The sequence below is a fragment of the Typopeltis vanoorti genome, chromosome 1, assembly GCF_054136105.1.
Source record: "Typopeltis vanoorti isolate ZY-2024b chromosome 1, IOZ_Tvanoo_1.0, whole genome shotgun sequence".
Classification (NCBI taxonomy): Eukaryota; Metazoa; Arthropoda; class Arachnida; order Uropygi; family Thelyphonidae; genus Typopeltis; species Typopeltis vanoorti.
This window is the reverse complement of record NC_143549.1, coordinates 100312698-100328482: the sequence shown is the minus strand read 5'-3', so window position 1 is coordinate 100328482 and position 15785 is coordinate 100312698. Positions and strand designations below refer to the sequence as shown.

The 15785-nt window shown below is 36.4% G+C and overlaps 1 protein-coding gene across 1 annotated transcript in view; it reads right to left on the bottom strand.

Annotated features, from left to right (window-relative positions):
• LOC150110253 (carboxypeptidase B-like) overlaps positions 1 to 11864 on the bottom strand; it is a 76388-nt gene extending 64524 nt beyond the window's left edge. The window contains exons 1-2 of the mRNA XM_090394543.1: positions 11808 to 11864; positions 9073 to 9209 (exon numbers count right to left, since the gene is read on the bottom strand). Of these exons, the coding sequence (XP_090250669.1) occupies positions 9073 to 9209; positions 11808 to 11864 (194 nt within the window). The remainder of the gene's footprint in view (positions 1 to 9072; positions 9210 to 11807) is intronic.
• Between the last annotated feature and the right edge of the window lie 3921 nt (positions 11865 to 15785).

Here is a 15785-nt window from a genome sequence, read left to right as displayed (position 1 = left end):
TTGCCAGAATCGTTGTTATAGCCCTACACAAGCACTATTTTTCGCCCTAAATTCAAAAAAATACGCAAAATTAAAATAAGATAAATAAATAATGAACGGTGTTTTTATTGTTGAGTTACAATCTTGCCTCCTCTAGCCATTTCCATGGTTGCTTAGTGAGTTACGACTACCCTGATTCGGATTTTCTGATTATGCTTTTCCAGTTATCTTAATAGACAAAGGCTTTCCTGTAAATGGGATAAAGTGTGTCATAAATGAAATCCACAAAATCACATTGTTCCCTGCACATTGACAGTCGTTTTATTTAACGTCGTTAATATTCGATCTTAGGCTGTTTATTGAAAATTTCTTAGCATTTTTAATGCCAAGGTCAAACTAATAAATACAAGAGTCGGTATAGGTAAAAATAACTGATTATAAATTAATCATATAAGCGCCTCCGTAGCACAATTGGAAGAATGACGGTAAGTTGCGCCCTTCGATTGGAAAACGCCTAAGTTCGATTCTCGTCGTGACGGGAGAAATCTTTATATGGACGTTTTTCAATCGAAGGTGAGTTAGCCGATCTTATACGGAGGTAACAGGGTTTTTCATCCCGCATACAGATAAATCGGCCCTTCAGAACACACGCAATTTACAGACAAAAAATACTTGTGGTGGTGGTGGAGGACGGTAGACGGAGAGTTGCACAATAGGTGTCCTCCCGCGATGAGTCTTTGGACTCCTTGGAGGTGCCACGAATAATAATAATAACAGTGGCGGCCGGTGAAAATTTTAAGTGGGGGGTACTGCATATACAAAATAAAATAAAAAATATTTTTTTCCTAATCACTAACCAAATTATTAATAAATAAATTTACATGTTAAAAATTGCTTTATTAAAAAAAAAAAAAACAAATACCAATAATAAAAGTTTCGTATCTCATAGAAATAAGGAATGCAAGCATACGATACACTGCCCAAAGAGCAGTGTCAAGCGTAAACGAATATCGGCGAGTCTACCTACAATTGGCGCGATCATTCTCGCACTGCGTTAGATCACAGTGCATTTGTTTGGTGTAACCATAATTGAAAATAATATAATTCTTTTCATATTTTCAACAGTGACACTCTTCATAATTCAGCCTTGTATCTATAATAAATAAATAATTATATGTTATTTGAACAAAATAAAATAAGATTGCAAAAAATAGTTCACCCTCTCGTATCTCACAGAAATAATGCGCGGAAGCATACGATACACTGCCCAAAGAGCAGTGTCAGATTCACTAGTTACGTGCAATGCGAAGAGCAAACGAATATCGGCGAGTCTAGCTGCGATTGGTTTAACGTGATAATTCTGACACTGCGTTAGATCGCAGTGTATTTGTTTCGTAATCTAAAGCGTTAATCGAACAATTCCAATTATTAACTATTCAATCAATGTCGAAACATAAGCTGTAACCTTTAAGATGTTGTATTGCATTGATATAATGTTGTAAGCATTGTTATTATTTATAAACACGAATAAAATTTATTTTTTTCATTTTTTCCTTGGGGGTGCTGCAGTGTCCCAGTGCTTATGTACGGGCCACCACTGAATAATAATAATAATAATATTGAAAATTATATATTGATTCGTTTTTTAATTATTTATCTCAACACGCAGCGATCTTCACTTACCTAATATTTGTCTCTCTTTACTAACCGATATGTTTGTATACAGTCCACCAGGGAAGGACTGTTTTCCCCTCCTACACAATTATTTAAATTTGTAAATCAATTATTGAGTCCTGGGTTTACATTTGCAGTTTGAATTCCCTACAGTTCTTCAAGTAGTTATCCTGCTTAGGGTTAAAATTTTAAAACAGGGAATAACAAACGTTTAAGCAGGATATGTTGGTATTTGTGTATTATTTGAAATAGCTGATATTGCTGAGATATTGCGAAAACATGAACGAACGCAAGACAATGTTATTTTATCATTATTTCATTTTTATAATTTCCTTCAAATAATTTGATTCATTTATTTGTTATTATTTTATTTGTTTATGTTTATTTTATTGTCTTTATGTGGGCCATTTTACTTTTACCTCTGGACTTCGCTGTGCTCTCCCAAATGCAAAATAAATAGCAATCATAATTAGTTGTAGTCATCAAGTGGATTGTTTATTAGCAGACGTTAAAAGAAAAAGAAAAAAAAAGAACTATTGTTTGTGCGAGAAAGACCTCAAAATTTGTAACTGAGCTCGTTTAGCACACAAGCCATGCAAATGAATTTATAATTCATTACTTTCAGTTATCGAAATGAAAAATAAATAATTAACAAAATATAATCAACACTAATGGACAGATTAATTTCGGCAACACTGCGCACCATGCATTAGTAAATATGCTCTCAATATACCTAATTTCATTAAAATCATGAAGTTGGAAAATATATCTGATGCTTACTGACAAACAGATGAGTATGTCCATAATAGCAGGCAGTGTCATTGCTTATGAAACTGTTCAAAAATTAGCTGTTTACCTTTATAAAAAATTCTCCCCTCTTTTCCCCTTGGAGTTTGTTATATAAACCCTCAAAAAGTAGGGAATCGGTTCACCTACTATTGGGCTGGTCATAATCTTCCAACACTCAAGGGGGGGGGGAGGTATTGTGAATGGAGATCTGTAGATTCCCTCTGAAAAGAAATTCAAAAATTTAATACATAAATTATTTTATTACGGTGCAAACCTCGAGAAAGAAAACTGTCAATGATTTGCAAAATCAAGTTATTACAGTTCAAAAGCCTATGCTATGTTGACAATTGATACATAGCCGCCTGCTTGATAGCTTTCTCTGTTCTACCAAATTTGGTAATTTTAGCAAATTACCAAATTCAATAAGATTACTATGATACGAATAATATACCTTAAATGTTGCTTCATTGTTGTTACTACATGCTTTATAAGCAGGGACGGCTCGGCATAGGTACTACGGAACTGCAGCACCCGCAATTTTTCTCGATACATAAATATATTTATTAATTTATTTATATTTGCTTGTAATGTTTAATTTTATCATCAACGATCCTATACAATTCTCTTATTTTGTATAAAAAATAATAAAAATCTATCTTGCAGCACTTAGGAGGGCGAAGGACGCTAGCAGCACTGCGTCATATTGCTACGCGCGCAAGCATATTCACGTCATAGTGAGATGCGAGCTATTAGCGTAAGGCGGCACTGTCCGTCTCAGAACGCAGAACGATACTAACTTGATGGGTGAAGGCATAAATGCTTTTCATATTCCTCTCCATCTGAAAAGGAAAGTTCTTTGGGTGGAGAATTATTGAGCTTTAAGCTCGCCCTGAAAGGGCAGCGAGATTAACTGTGTTCAGCTGAGCATAGAATTGACTTGGGTCTCTTATTTGCAGAAATTTGTTCATTATAGTCTGAAGCTTGCTTGATCAGTGGGTTCGGATGATTTTTTGTCTTAATGAAGAACTTTTCAGCTAGGTCGTGAAGAAGAGATGTGATGTAGGGAATGTTGACTTCTCTGTGAATTTGGGAGTTTCTGATAAACCACGGGCATCCAAACTCATTCTCAGACATTTGTTCTGCATTCTCTGCAGCTTTTGAATATTTGTGTTCGAAGTATGACTCCATGTAGGAGATGCGTAAGTGATGACTGGGCGTATTACCATCTTGTATATGAGTAGTTTGTTCTGAGTATCGAATTTACTTTTTCTGTTGATCATGGGGTAGAGCTGCGCTATTACTTTGGATGTCTTTGAACTTATGTGTTCTATATGAGTGGTCAATTGTAGTTTTTTTTATCGAGAATTACGCCGAGATATTTGATTGTATTCTGCCATGGGATTTTAACACCTAGTAAAAGTACATCTTCCTTGATTTGAGGCTTTTTTCTAGTGAATAGTATGGCTGAACTCTTCTGTGGGTTGGCTTGGATTCTCCAGTCCATCAATCATTTCTCTAGTGTGTGAATACTGTTTTGGAGTCTTTTGATAGCTAGTTTGGTGCTGAGAGATCTTCCTAATATATGCAGTATCATCAACATATAATGCAGTGATTGAGCTTGGGTTTGAGGGATATCAGCTATATAGATAGAAAACAGCAAAGGGGGGGGGGGGCAAGAGTGAGCCCTGCGGCACTCCTGCCAGAACCTTGCGTCTGGTTGATACAGTTTCATTTATTTTGACTTGCATGCATCTGTCTCTGAGGTAAGAGTGAATTATTTTAACTAGATTAGTAGGCATAGTGAATGTGATGAGCTTGTAGAGAAGACCCTGATGCCACACCTTATCAAAAGCCTTTGCAGCATCTAAAAAGACTGCAGCTGTATGAAGGTTATGAAGCCTTCGGAGATGTATTCGATCAGCCTGTGGATCTGCTGAACGGTGGAGTAGTTTTTTCTAAATCCAAATTGGACATTTGGGATTATACCTAGTTTATCCGTTTGTGATTGAAGCCTAGTAAGGATTACTTTTTCTGCGATCTTTCCAAGGTTAGACAGAAGACTGATAGGTCTGTAAGTTTTCAGGGAGTTGGGTGTTTTTTCCAATCTTTTTGATTGGTGTGACATCTGCTATCTTCCATGTTAAAGAGAAATATTTGAGCCTGAAAATGGCATTAATTATGTTGACTAGATGTACAATGGCTTTTCTGTGGAGTAGTTTGCTTATTTTTTGTAATTCCATCTGAACCTGGAGCTTTATTGTTGTTCAAGTGGGTTATAATATTTATAACTTCTGTTGGAGAAGTGGGTGTGAGAGGTTCTAGAGCATCTTTTTGTTCTGTTATGGCCTGCCTGACTCGGCAGTGAATGTTGTAGATGAGATTGATGTTCAGATTTTCATAAGAGGGGTTGCATTGAGTTTCCAAGCTGTCAGCCAGAACCTCTGTCTTTTCCCTGTCAGTATGGACTATTCCTTTCGTGGTCTGAATTGGGGGATAAAAGTTGTCTTTTAGTGCGGATGGTTCTCAGAAACTTCCAAATGGAGTTGTCTTCTGGGTTTAATTTCGGTAGCTTAGATTCCCATTCTTAGTTTCGATGTTTTTGGAGGGCTTCTCGGAATTGTCTGTTTAATTTATTCAAATTTGTTTTATCTTGAGGGGCTCTTGTGTTATGATACCTCTTTCTGGTTTTGTTTTTCAGTCTGATTAAATCCATGATTTCCTCGGGAATCCGACCACTTGAATAAAAGACTGTAGTTTGGGTAATTGACTTTATTGCATTTTTGATTTGACTGGTAAGGTTGTTTGCAGCCAATTCTATCTCCTCTTTAGTGTGAATAGCAGGGACTGGGCCAATATGATCAGGTAGGATTCTGGAGAGTTTGTCCCAAGATATGAAAGAGTGGGGAGGGGAGAATTGTTCTTGTGTACTGAGTTGAAGCAGAATAAGGTTGTGATCGGACGAAAGTTCATTTATTGTTTCCAGCTGATATTGGTATCTGATGTTTTTGAGGACGACTATGTCAAGTACATCTGAACTTCCAGTTGAGCTGTGATGGGTGGGCTCCGTGGGTCCAGTTACAACAATAGAATGTTGCGTTGAGTAATAGTTTAGAGTTTGACCTTTGTCGTTGATTATAGAGCTATGCCAGGCTGTATGTTTCGCGTTAAAGTCACCGGCCATGATGATGGAGTCTGTGAAGCCGAGAATGGTGTCTAAGTCAGATACCAGTAATGGAATGCTGGATGAATTATATACAGCATAGATTTTGATACTGCCAGCATTGTTGGTATGAACTTCAATGCCTGTTATCTCTAAGTTCTTTGTGGATTGGTCAGAACATTGTGGCTTAGGTAGTTTGTAATGTATATAGCTGTTCCTCCTCCGCTGCTGGTGAGTCTATCTGTTTCGTACATAATATAGTTCCGTAATTTGGGGTTATTAGCTGGCCTGAGATGTGTTTCATTTACCAGTATTATGTCAGGATTGTGTCTGTGAGAGAACTCTTGTAGTTCTAGGATTTTGTTATTATGTCCGTTGGCGTTCCATGCAATGATCATGAGAGAGTTGGGATGGGGATGAAATTTTCTTTTATTCATTATTGAGGGCTGTCAGAATCGAGTGGGTACCTTGTAGGAATCTTTTCTTGGAGGACGGCAAAGGATTTGTCATACTGAATTCTTGTAATATGGTAGCTAGTGAAGCAGTTAGTACTGATGTTAGATATGAGCTTATATGATCATGAGATGGAGCAGCCTTTGTTCGTGCTGCCTCTGCATAAGTTTTAGGCATTTGTTTCCTTTCTTGAGTTGTCAAGCTGGAGATAATTCTGACTGGGGTGTAACTTGCACGGCTGTCTTGAGCATCGCTGATTTGTGTTGGAAGGGTGGTTTTTGCTGACTCTCGGTTATTTGGGTATGTAATGCATCCCTTGTAGTTAGCAGGGTGAGGTCCTCCACAATTGGCGCAATTAGTTGGAGTGGATCTTGGTTTTGTACACATGACGGTCTGGTGGCCCTCGCTGCAATTTAAACACCTGTAATTTGTCTTGCATAGTTTTTGGGCATGGCCAAACCTTTGGCACCTATGGCACTGCCCAGCTGTCGACTTTTTCCTTAGTAGTTCAGTAGAAATTCTGAGACCACAGATTGTTGTCAGTTCATAAATCTCTTTCTGTGTCTTATTAATTTCTACGAGTACCAGTGACATTGGCCGTTTATCTGCCCTGAGCATCCTGCTCACTTGCACTGGTGTTAGGCTCCGACTCATAAGGTCAGCAGTTATTTTCTTACAGGTGACACCTTTGGTTACTCCGCGAAGTACTACTTTGAGATTCTTTTCACTGGGTAAAGCAAAAGTGTGATATGGAAGACTTTTGTTATCCATTAATCTTGTCAGCTGTCTGTAGTCAGTGACTGAAGCTGGCTGGATTTTGACTCTTTCATCTTGATTTTTAGCCCAGGAATATGAGATTTTATGTTCCCTAAGGGCTGATGTGGCAGTGGTCCATTTGTCCTTGTCCCTTAGTATTACTGGTGGAACCTTTTCGGTGTTCCTCGGGACATCTGATGTTGGTATGTCTTCATCCATCTGGTCTTCTATAGTTCTTCTTTTGTTAGAGTGCTCCCCTTGAGAGATGTTTTGACAGGGGGATTTTGGTGATAGAGCAGCAATGAGTTCATCTTGTGAGATCTCATTCTCCTCCTCCTCTCCATCCTGATCATTACAGTGAATATATTGTTTTATAAATCTTGGCCGGTCAGATTCTAACTTGCCTATTATTAGTTTGAGTACCTCTAGGGACTGCTCCTTATTAAGGATCTGGATCTGTTCTTTGATGTTTTCCATGTCAAATTGGCGATTTCCTGCCAGCAGAAATTGGTTAATAGCAGTTTAAATAATCCCGCAGGGCTAGGGGCCTGCCAGAAAAGTATCCTGTAGACCAAGATGTACTACTAGCAGTGTATAATCCTGCAGGGCTTGAAGCCTGTCAGCAAGTGTCCTGTAGACTGAGTTGGTCCACTAGCAAAGTCTTGTTGCAACCTACTAATTGGGGAAAAGGAGTATCAATATCTCACTTGGCAACAGTTTAGAAACCTACCTCCCTATAAAACCTTAAATCCGCCACGGGTCCTCATTGTGGGTGGGACTTGCCAGCCATTTGACCTCTTGCACATTTCGTGCAGAGGGGGAGACAGTAGGAATCATACTGTGTTAGCACCAGTGCAATGTGAGATTACTGAGAAACCTTGTATGCAATGTAATCAGGCTCAGTCTAAAATAACACGTCCGTTCTCATCAAAAATCGCATTCGATCCCTCCATATTCACTGTCCGTCGCGCAGTTCCACTGTTGTTTATATGCAGTTTACGCCAGTAGTAGAGAGTTCGTAGTGTTTAGCGTGTTTATTCCGTCTCTTAAAATATTTGGACATTACAATTAAAGACATAACATTTGTTATAGTTTTTATTTTAGAACATTATTGGGGTTATTGACAATTATGACCTCAGAAATGCAACCTCAAAAAATAAGTTCTGCGACAGTAGTGGCTGTAAGCGAACTACAAATTCTTCAACAGTCACACAAACATCAAGGAAAAAGTTATTGACCTTTTCGCTCGAAACAAAACAAGAAGAATGGATTTTATTTTTAAGTAATTTTGAATTATACCAAACTGTACAATTTTATCGATAATAAACAATATTTTTTTATGTTTAATTTTTTTTTAATTTTTACCATAATTTTGATATTTTATCCAAACACGTATACACTGTACTTACAGTGTGTGTGAATATTTTGAAAGTTGCAGCACCCCCACGATTTCAAGCCACGAGCTGCCACTGTTTATAAGTATGTACTGTAGCAAACATCAAATATTCGAATTGTTTGGAACAAAACTTTAAGCATAAATGAGACTTTGACAAAGAAAAGTGCCCAGGGAAACCTTTTAGGAAGGACAGAAGGGGAAAAAAAAAAGGATAGGGATGCACTAAGTGATAGCAGGTGAATGGTGTCCTACCAGAGTGGGGAGTCAAGGACACAGCACTAACAGTCTTCGGGGCGGTTGAACAGGATGTAGTATTTAGTGAGCAATCAGATAATGACAATCACAAGAGATTTTAACTAGGTGGCATTGATTGAAAAGGGAAAATATGTGGAAGTAGGAAAAGTGAGTTTCTCGAATTTCTTAAGGGTTAATTTGAACCTCTCTATTTCTGTCAATGATAACTTTTTTTTTTAAATGATTTTAAGCTTTGTTATAGTGTTAGTGCTGTGAACTGTATATACATTTATGTATAAGTGTTTGCACTTATACATAAATGTATAAGTGCAAATTTTCAGAAAATTTGCACTTATATTCTTGCAATTTGATATCTTAGATATATTATTTCCTGTGACATAGAAGGATAAACCCTTACATGATTTCCATTACTTTACACACGACATAAATATCTTATTATGACTCCACTATACATCACGGAAATATGTAATTATAATAATTCCCCAATATTTGCAAGATGACTGATTACCTTTGTGAAAAGCAGTTTTTTTTTTTTTTTTGTAAATAGAGGTTCATATTTCAATAGTTTAAATTCAAACGTTTTTATGAAAGTGGGAAAAATAAAACTTACTTTTGTAAATCACATGTTATAACAAAATATTCCATTCCAGAATGCCGAAGTTCCTGTTCTACTGTTTCAGCAATTTCGGGTGGTAAGCGCATAGTTACATTTTCGTATATTCGACTAGGCTCTTTCCAGAAATCAATCTACAAGAAAGGAAGCATATATGGCAAAAACATTGTTTCATACCATAAAGCTACGGATAAATCAAAGTATTCATTATGATTATTATTATTATTATTATTACAGTATCTCCATGGAGTCCTAGGACTCATCGTGGAGAAGCCGCTCTATATTACATGTGCAGTCCGCCTCCATAAACAAAAAAATATCTAAAATTTTCGTTCGCCTCCTGAGTCTTGTGTGCATGCTCTTTCATACCATTCTAACTAATAGATGCCATGGAAAGTTCAAAGTTCAGTGGGTGATTATGTGGTCAAAATTTGAGCCAGTAATTTGCATGCATTAGGAATTTAGATAAATGTATCAAGCGGTAGTTAAGGCTACAAAATATCCCACAACTTCCTTGGGTGCTTATTTTTCAAATGAGTGGATTGATAGCAAAGGACCGATCTCCTAGCCATCACCTAGTCCCAAATTGCATTCTTTGGGGAGGAGGGGGGGGGATTAATTGGTTTTATGTAAACGAAACGATTCCACTTACAAGAATTGAAGACAAAACCAGAACCTTGTAAGTTTTTAATTGTATTTTTATTATGAATTCACTCACGAAAGATTCCATTCCATATATTCATTGGACATCATCAAATGTAGAATGGTCACTCCGTTCTTTAGTGATTTGTGAGATACCGGTACTGGCCAGGATAACCTGTTGTTTGGAATAGTCTATGAAACACTTACTACAGTTCTTCTGGTATATCTGCCTCAACTTAGGCCTTAATCCTATTTAGAATGATCTTTAATAAAATCTTGCTTGCGTGAGACATTAAACTAATAGTTCTATACTTCTTGAATCTTTCATATCCCCACTCTTGTGCAGTGGTATAAAAACAGACTTCTTCCAGTCTCTAGTCCATGATTCTGTCTCTCATATTCTCATATCCTCGGTGGAACGAGTACTGTGAAGTACTTATTGTTCTGTTAGCACTGCTCCATTCCTGTTTTTGATGATGTTCAATTTGGGCTTAAACTTGTACTTTAGGTCATGAACTAAACGAAACATCCTTTTATAATCCTAATCATTTCTCTTCATCTGGTACTCTATCTCTTCACATTTATTAGCATAAAAATTTTCTTGTCCTGTCATGACTTTCCTGCCTTCTCTATGTAATTTTTATATTTTTCAGTTCCTGGATCTCTTTGTTTCGCCAATCGCCTCCTTTCGATCAGATCTCCATGTCGAATCTGATATCCTGTGGATATCAGCTTCAACTTGGTCTTCTAATTGGGCGCAAATAGTTATTGGCTATCCTCTATTATAACTTTGACTCTTTCCCAGACCATTTCAGGTGAATTCTTCTCACCAGTCTCCAGAAAATCATCCAACCATTTTGATGTTTCTTCTGTGAACACACACACACACACACACTAGGGATTAGTTTGGCATTCATTCTAGCGGGATGGTTCTGACTTGGAAGATTTCGGAGTCTCAGTCTTACTTTAGCTCTTACTAGCTGATTGTTAGCACCACAATCTACTCCAGGACAATTATGCTTATCAAGGATGCTTGTCTTCCATCGTTGAAGAGCCAAGATATAATCAGTCTGGTGCATTAATCTATCAGAGTTAAATGTCTAGGTATAGGTCCGTCGTGGGTGTTTCTAAAAGCAGGTATTGACAATGACTAATCTATTAGTATGGGCAAATTCCAACAATCTTTCACTATGGATGTTACGTTCTCCCAGACCAAACATACCACACTCAGGACTAACTCTCATACTCTTTTGAACTTTTGCATTAAAGGTTCCTTAAAATGTAAAGCACATCCCTCCTTGGTAAGCAGTTCAATACAGCTGTCCCATACAGATTGGCCTGATGATTCCAGTCGATGCCTGGAACTCCGCAATCAACGTGTCGGTCGACGAATGGCGGTTTTACATATTATGCTTCGTAGCATCCTACGGTCACGTTCGATGAGTGTAGCGATTCGTCCATGGGTACCACTTATAGTTGAATCCCTATGCTTCCATCTCAGTATGGTATGGTATCACCGATTGTTGACCTGGATTTGGTCAAATTTGTCAACAATTTATCGATCAGATAGTCCTGCAACATGGCATCCTATCACAACACCTCTTTACTCAGTCAATTCCCTTCACGTAGCCCTTTCAACCGGACACAGTTGCACTGACTTGGGATATCATATTCCTCCAATTGATACCTGCTACAAACAGGCAACTGGTTACATGGCACGGTGCACCTTGCCCACCGGGGGATGGCCATTGACTTCTTTCCAAGCAGTGTATATTCTTGAATATAATGAAATGGTTACCACGAAACTCTCCATGATATTATGTTTACTGATTTTATATATTGTACAATAATATCAGTAATGTATTGGCATCTTGGTTGGCTAAATGGATAGCATCATTGTTTTCCAACCAATAATCTGTGCATCTAAAAGGTCTCGCCTTTTTATGTAGAGCAGGGTGCCCCAATAATCTAATCCGTAGTCCACTCATGGTGCTAAAGTATTATAGATTTACAATATTTTTTAGATTATATTTCATATTGAAAAATCTAGAAAGATTTATAAAAATCACTTGGAACCGTCATCGGCTTACCTGAGGATTTTCAGTTAGCTGAAATAGTGCAATTAGATCTTCTATTTTAGTTGGCATGACTCCGATGAGTTTGTGCCTGGAATTATAATCGATTTGTTATATTCACTTTGAATAAACGGGACAAAAATCTTAATTAAACAAATTTAAAACCATTTTAAGTACTTTAGGATTTCATTGTTATATTTATTTATTTATTAGAAAGAGGAAAATGTAATATAGCCTATATTGTTTTCTGTAATGGAGTTAATATTACATAAGAAGTAAAATGTCTCTGCCTATGTGTCCAGGCCTTACCATTTATGTACAGTATATTTACCTTTTAAACTTCAGTTTATGCTTAATATGAATGTCTCATAAATGCGAATACTACAATGAAAAAATCTGGATGGAGGGGAAGTAAGAACCATTAAATCCACAAAAGTTGCAAGTCTTGCTGACAGCCCTAGGTCTAAGGAATCATTTCCCATGAAGTAACTGTCTTCTATAATAGTTTCTTTTCTCATTATCTTCTTCATTCGAAGAAGTTTTGGAAATTATTTTAAATCCTTGCTAATAGAGGTATTCATTTTCTATCATGTCTTTACCTACCGGTTCATTTCAGAAATATAAGTAGTCAACAGAAAGTCGAAATTGGAGTATATTATCGCTATTACATATTCACCTTGAGGTCGGCAGCATACTATTGATATTCTGAGTTCGGAAAATAAATTAAAGAATGCATCAGACTCATCTCGTCTTTCCTCAACATATTCGAATATGTTGTCACAGCCAAGTAACTTGGCTTCATAGAACTTTAATTAATACTACGATCTACGATAAATGTAAAAATATATTCTCTGACGCCATTTTATTTCCCACAGGGAGTAGATAGAGCCCTTTCAGCTTTAACTTTTGAAATCGGCGGGCTAACTAAGTTCATGGCTATGGAGGATTTACAGGAATCTGGGGGAAAGAGTAGAGCAGGCATCTGACTAATAATTTTGTTACTGTTTGAAACAGTGTGAGTTCTACGGTCAGTTTTTCCTAAGTTAAAAACCTCATTTTCCGTGAGAAAACTCTGCTCTCCTGCTTGAAAGATCGACCAACTATGGAAATGGTTGGTAAAAAAAAAAAAAAAAGTTCTAGATAAATTCTAATCGCCGAGTAGTTCTTTTATTCGTCCACTAGAATCGAACCTATAACTGTATGCTAAAACGGCTCCAGAAATGTTGTCTATCTGTGGATTGAAAAATTCAAGTTTCTGAAAGAATAACCGGTTATCACTGTATGAGACGGGGAAAACCGAACTGAAAAGCCTTTATAAAGGTTTTTCACGTCCTACGTACATCGATAAACGCTATATACTTTGTCTTCTGTGGAAGTCGGTATTCTCGAGAAGGACTATAGCCAAAAAATATTGCTGGTTATGCAGTTATAAACATTTCTCCCTAGCGAACTATAAATTATTCTGCTTTTTCTCCCTTTATTTTAATTCTATACTATAAAACCAATTACACCTTTTCAAAGGCATATTTTATCTAGCCAAAACCCTCTCTTATACAGATTGCGTCCTCACTTTAAGAACTACCCTCCTTTGGTATTCTTATTTAAATAATAAATCTAGCTGTAAGTATCTTTCGAACAACTTTTGATTAAGACAAAAAAGAGAAAATAAATCAAATATGTTCTGAGCGTTTTATTTTGTTTTGTTATATAACGTCCTATCCGTCTGTACGCAAGCTACGCTGAAGTCGCAAGAATTTAATAAAATTTTGTGAGTGATGAAAAAAAAAATGTGTCGAACTATTACAATTTTGTTTAATTTAGAGCATTTGTGGAAACAAAGAAAATAGGCGAAGTATTTTCGGAGCTATAAAGCAACAATTCTACATTAGCTGGACTAGAATTCCATTTTGAATTTCGCCTCACCATTAAAATTTCTTTTGGCAGAGAATTTCCGAAAAAGAACGATACTATATCAGAACTTTCTTAGCTGGAAACACTTGAGTTCGAATCCCGTTAGGACTCGAACTAAGGACTTTTATAAGGTCTTTCCGGTTGAAGCTGGAAAGACCTTATTAGCCGGTCTCATACGAAAGTGAAACTTTTTTTTCTCCTCCCCCAAACCTTGGTTTTCGTTTATCAAAAGAGCCAAACTTACCGGAAAAACAATTTACAACATAAATACATTGCCTTCATACCCAAGTTGCATTTGGACAGTTTAATGGCAAAATCATGTAAACAAAATTACGTATACAGTGCGTGTAATGCTAAAATGGCTCCAGGTTCAGTTATTGCTGTGATAATGAAGCAGTGTGTTACTATAGAAGATTATGAAATGCAGCTTTTCATGATTGTCTGATATAATTTCCTGAAGTGTTATTATTTGAATACGTTTGAAAACGGAATACATCCTTTTTGGTGCTAGCAAAACAGATACATGTAGATGTGAACATCCTTCCTTTTATTTGATACGTATTTGACTTTATTATAAAGCACTATAATATTCCACGACCATTTCGTATAATTAAAATTAAAAAAAAACAAACGTCTAAACTTAAAAAGATAAATTCCTTTTAACGTTTCTATAATGTGTCTTAGTTCTTTCATTGATTTCCTAAGCTCTCTCTCTCTCTCTCTCTCTCTCTCTCTGTAAAATTTAAATGAAAAAAATAATAAGAAGGCATTACATCATCTGCTCTTCCAAGGACACAGCCTTGTTTGTTTAATTCAATTAAATAAAACGAAGTAGTTATGCCGAATGATGCGGAAGCTTACTAAACGTACCATTTCAGACAGTTAGAAAACCAGTAATGCAACAAAACGTAATAGCTAGTCGGTTAGTACATACAGTTTTTTTGTTTGGTTGGTTGATTTTATTATTGTTATTATTATGTGACACCTCCAGGGAGTCCAAAGACTCATCGAGGGAGAGTGTGCCAACAGCGTCGAACGATTGATCCCCCTTCCAACTACTAACCGCGCTCAAACTTTTTGTTATTTTATTCATTAGATAAAGCAAGCTGGTTTGAATTTTCATATTATTATGTTTTGCTTTGTTTTGTTAGCGAATTATTTGTTCTAAAATTTATCCTATACTATTTAATATCTACCTCCCACATTTTTAGTAGACGTTTATTTTTTGGTTCAAAGCAGAATCGGCAGGGAATACTTGCTCTTAGGGGGATACATCCCCCTAAGGGCGAGTATTTTGAGGATTGAAAACCAGAGTTTCCGGGAAGGAAAAAAATCCTCAGTATGAGATCGGCAAAGTAACCATTTGATTGAAAACACCGGATTAATGTTCCTCACATCATAGACAAGATTCGAACTCGGGTCTTTCCAACTCAGGGCTCATCTATGCCAACTGAACAACGGAGAAATCATATTTCAAAAAGTTTCCCATTATCCAAGTCACTAATTATCTTACTCTTCGCAGCCTGTATTAAGCAAAACGGAATCCATGGTGGTCCGGAAACTTCACAAGTCGAAAATTAAGAAAACATTGAAATAAATGCATTTCAAAAACTCATTTTGACTTCCTCGAATTATTGCTGAATGATATTTATAATTACAACTACAGATTATATATAATTATAATCACCTATGTATAATTAATTAAAATTATATATATATAATTATAATTAATCTAGAGTCTATTGTTGCCGCCTTTTTCAATCTTAATACGCAATCTTGCGAACAACTTTTTAATATCACACGTCACAATACAACTGCGTGCGAAAAATATAAAACATTAATTATTTCATGTGCAAATTATTAAATTTGGTTCAGATAACTTAGTCTTTGAAAAATCCGTTGGCATCCTATATGCAGTTATAAACAAAAAAACAAAAAGTTTCCCCTAGCAACTATCCAAGTTAATATTTAAATTAATGAAAATTAGAAAATAAGGGGATAAACATCCTTTGTTGTTTTATAGCCAGTAAGCGAAACTAAAGATCGATAACTACGATCTCTAAGTTTCATGCCGAAAAACTA